Consider the following 4,467-nt stretch of genomic DNA (forward strand, 5'->3'; position numbering starts at 1 on the left):
TTTCAATTTTGTTTTTTTTGTATTATTAACACTTTTATTAGAATTACCTGCATCAATAAAATGTTTTAATTTATCCATACGTTTCGCTGAATAAGAAAAAAATGTAGCAACTGTACCGTTCATATTTTTGATTGATGATACCTCGCATGCCTTTGAGAGACAGAGGTTTAAAGAATGACTAAAACAGTGGGTATAGAAAGCCAAAGGTTCTTCATCTAATATAAGTGCTTGAACCCCATTATATTTACCAGACATATTGGATCCCCCGTCGTAACCTTGGCCTCTAAGTACATCAAAATATAAGCCAACTTTTTCCAGTTCATTCTTTAGTGTTTCTTTTATTGAAATTCCAGTAGTTGAAACCATTTCCACAAAACCAATAAAATCTTCTCTAATAATTGAACTGGATGTATCAACATAGCGAATGCATATAGTCATTTGCTCTTTAGTACTTATATCAGTGGTTTCATCACATAATATCGAGTAGTATTTAGAAGCTTTAATTCTATTAACAATTTTGTCTTTTATGATGTCACCTATTGTTTCTATGATCTCATTCTGAATTGTAGGGCTAATCATAGTACAATTTTTAGCACCTGTGTCGAAATGAGACTCAAAGTCTTTATCGCCGGACTCGATACGAAAAGATAATAAGGCACGTAAGAGTCCTTGTTTACCGGATAGACACTCTTTTCGTACATCACATTCACTCAATGATCCTAATTCTCTATGACCACGTAAAGCCAAATTGTTTTGAGCACAAAATACAATTGTTTTGATTATTGGTATGAGTCTTTTACGATTATGTTCAACTATCTGTGACATATGATCACTTAGAACTACATCTATGCCTATTTTGCTTCCGCTTTCATAATAAGCTAAAAAGTCATGTACTCATTTACCAGATAAAATATGGTTATCTTTTTTACTATGTTCTAGAACAGGGGTCGGGAACCTTTTCGTAGGAAAGAGCCATTCTTTTAAAAAAATACAAAACTATGATATCCAGGGAGCCGCACAGGTTTGAACAACTTTTTTTTAGTAGGCAATAAAATAAAAACATAATACATAATACGTCTTAAATTTAGAAAATACAGAAAAACTTTTTTTCATTAATTCATTATTATTATTATTATTATTATTGTTTATACAAATATAATATTATTTAATTAAACACAATAAAACACAAAACAACGTATCTATTTAATATTAGTGGGATTTTTGACACTGAATTTCTCCAGACAGCTTATTCAATTCTGGAAAGTAGTCTGTAGTTTTCAACTTCAAACAAGCATCAAGGCTGATATCATTCAGTTGATTTCTTAATTTATTCTTAATAAAGTTCATGTTTGAAAATGTTTGCTCACAAATGTAAGTAGATCCAAAAATGGTGAAAATTCCGAAAGCGACCATTTTTAATTGGCTGAAACTTTCGGGAAGACTATTCCATACGTCAAATATAACTTGCTCTTCTTTTTGACATTTAGCGAGTTCCGTCCATTTATGGTTCGCAGCTAAAAATCCTTTTTCCCTTTCCAGATTTTCAATATCCGTTTTCAAATTCTCAAATTTTGTAGACCAAAGATCTTTGGTTTTTAGTTCTATTAATTGCAATGAAAATAGTCTTTTGTCGACAGATGGAAACGATGGAAAATTAATTTGTCCAGTATCCGCTATGAGTGGTGATGTCAAGAACTTCAACGTAGATTTATATTTTCGAAAATCTTCAAAACGTCTACTAAACGAATTTTTCATGGATTGAATGGCCAATTTAAAATACTCCAAATCAATAATACAACCTGAGCTTTCCGTGTACTCTTTCAAAGATTCAAAATGATCAAGATTTCCGCTCTCAATATCTTCTGAAAAAAGCTGAAGTTGTTGTTCGAAAGAAAGAACAGTTTCCAGTAGTGTATGTGCAGTATTTCCCTTACCTTGAAGCTTTTTATTTAAGTGATTTAGAGATGAAGTCAAATCTACAGCAAAATACAATTTTTGTAGCCACATATCATCGCACAATTCGGGGTAGTTGATGCCTTTATTCGTTAAAAAATCTTTTATGTGTTCGAAACAATCTGTAAAGCGCTTCAAAACAGCCCCTCTCGATAACCAACGTACATTATTGAACATTAGAAGATCCTTGTATCGGGCATTAACTTCATCAAGTAATGCACGAAACTGTCAATGGTTCAGAGCTGAAGCTATGATTTTGTTAATAATTTTCACTACTAGTGCCATGACTTGGTTAATTTCAACTGGAAATGTTTGAGCACATAAAGCTTCTTGATGAACAATACAATGAAAAGATAGTAGTTCATGTTTCAAATTTTGGCCAAAAAGAGTAACAAATCCTTTATATTTACCAACCATATTTGGTGATAAATCAGTGCAAAGAGATATCAGCTTATCTAAATTGATTTCTTTCTCTTTACAAAATTTTGTAATTGCAGCGCAAATGTCCTCTCCTCGAGTTTGTCCTTTGAGCGATAGTAAACCCAGTAATTCTTCATGAACACCCGTAGACGAAACATATCGTCCCATTAAAGTGAGTTGAGCAATGTTTTTAACGTCACATGATTCATCACAAGCTAAGGAAAATACAGGTGATGACTTCAGATCGGAAAACTGTTGTTCTGTGACATTTTCAGCCATTCTAACAGCTCTATCACGAACAGTAGTTGCCGACAACGGAATATCCTTTATTTTATTGATTATTTCTGTTTTATTTTTAAATTCAGAAAAGAGATGTTCTGACATACCAATAAAACATTTTTTAATATATTCTCCATCAGTGAACGGTTTTCCAGATTTCATGATTTCGTGAGATACAACAAACCTAGCTGCAGTCAAATTAGACGCCGACTGCAACCAGTTATTAAATTTAGATGTCGATTGTTGAGATTTACGAATCAACTCGGCCACTGCTGTTTTTCTTTCATTTCCAGCTGGGTACGTCTTACCAAAAGAATCGTGTTTTGATAAAAAATGACGTTCAATATTAGATTTTTTATTGTTTTTGAAGTTTTCGTCACAAATAAGACATTTTGGTTGTCCCATGTTGTTCGAGACAAATGCATAAGTATCAGTCCACTCACTTCTAAATCCTCTATTTTCCTCTTCAATTTTACGTTTTTTGTTTGTAGACATCTCGAAGTTTATAGAAATACCTCTATTGGAAAAAAAGCACAAGAAAAAAATACCGAACAACGTAGCACTGATTTAATTGACCTGACGAGGACCGTGCTCACGTATCGACTAATATAATTTTGTATTCTACCGAATAATGATAGTCGAGTTTAATAGAACACACACATGTTAATAATTGTGCGATAAGATTAATAAATAACAATGAAAATATTCCCGATCCATGTAATAAAGATAAAATAGATAGAACATACATATTATACATATTATAAACACAATAATACTAACTGTGCGATAAGATTAATAAATAACTATTGAGAAAATCAGAATTATTGTCGTTATAATAACGTATAATATAATTTATATTTTACGGATATATCTATATTGATAATTATACAAAGAGCCGCAGGTTGCATTAACAAGAGCCGCATGCGGCTCCGGAGCCGCAGGTTCCCGACCCCTGTTCTAGAAGATCGGCCAAAGCATCTTTATATTTTACCATTGGTTGTGTGACTAATTCACCCAATTTCTGTAAAAAAAAAATAGTATTGATTTATATCAATAGTCTAGTAATACATGGAATAGGCATGTTTATATTTAATTATAAATAAATTAAATACATTTACTAATTTAAATAATAGGTACCTGTTTCCCAATGCTTCCGCCAGAAAAAGCAAATAAAATACACCATTTACAAAATGCACCGGTTTTTATTTCACTATAAGCAAGCCACGGATACAATTCTAAGTAATTGTACTTAAACTTTCTATTGCGTTGATTCTTTCCTGACCCTTCAATTTTTCGTGGAAAAGCATAATCAGGTGAAGGACACCAAGCAAATTTTAAGCAATTGGCAATTTCAGAAGGTTTTAAAGCATGGCCAACTACAAAATTGGCATTATCATACAAATGCTGTTGTGTATGAGAAGCAAGTGATTCAGAATTCTATAAAGTTAATAATTAAGCATTATTATCATTTATAATATAATATTTATTATAAAACACTGTTATAAGTATCTCAAATAAATAAGTAGCATAGTTGACAATATTTTAAGTCATAAAGTTTTACATACCAAACTATTATCTTTTTTTACTATATTTATTGGCTGTTCAATTTTAGATGAAACGCTTTCCTTGCATATTGTATTTGAACAAGACGAAATGTTATCATTCTCATTCTTGGTAGCCTTTTGTGAACCAATACAATATATAATACATTATACATATACAATACGGTTAATACATATTACAAAAATTTATAATACATTTTACAATAATATAGATAGTTGAACTTACATAATTAAGTTTCTGTTTTTTTGATCA

The 4,467-nt window shown here is 31.3% G+C and overlaps 1 protein-coding gene across 1 annotated transcript; it reads right to left on the reverse strand.

Annotated features, from left to right (window-relative positions):
- Positions 1–1,209: 1,209 nt before the first annotated feature.
- On the reverse strand, positions 1,210–3,147 carry LOC111034975 (general transcription factor II-I repeat domain-containing protein 2-like). The gene is made up of 3 exons (XM_022316438.1): positions 3,096–3,147; positions 2,230–2,945; positions 1,210–2,178 (listed from the first exon to the last, which is right to left on the reverse strand). The coding sequence occupies exons 1-3, from the start codon at positions 3,145–3,147 to the stop codon at positions 1,210–1,212; spliced, it is 1,737 nt and encodes a 578-aa protein (XP_022172130.1).
- Between the last annotated feature and the right edge of the window lie 1,320 nt (positions 3,148–4,467).

Source organism: Myzus persicae, unplaced genomic scaffold (genome assembly GCF_001856785.1).
Source record: "Myzus persicae strain clone G006 unplaced genomic scaffold, MPER_G0061.0, whole genome shotgun sequence".
Taxonomy (NCBI): domain Eukaryota; kingdom Metazoa; phylum Arthropoda; class Insecta; order Hemiptera; family Aphididae; genus Myzus; species Myzus persicae.

Bases quoted from the DNA above. Each gene is read 5' to 3' on its own strand.
- LOC111034975 (XM_022316438.1), bottom strand. From the start codon at position 3,147: ATGTCTACAAACAAAAAACGTAAAATTGAAGAGGAAAATAGAGGATTT. The intron at 2,946-3,095 runs GTGAGTGGACTG...AGACGTACCCAG, and splicing joins GGAAAATAGAGGATTTAGAA to CTGGAAATGAAAGAAAAACA. The intron at 2,179-2,229 runs GTAGTGAAAATT...AACCATTGACAG, and splicing joins TTAACCAAGTCATGGCACTA to TTTCGTGCATTACTTGATGA.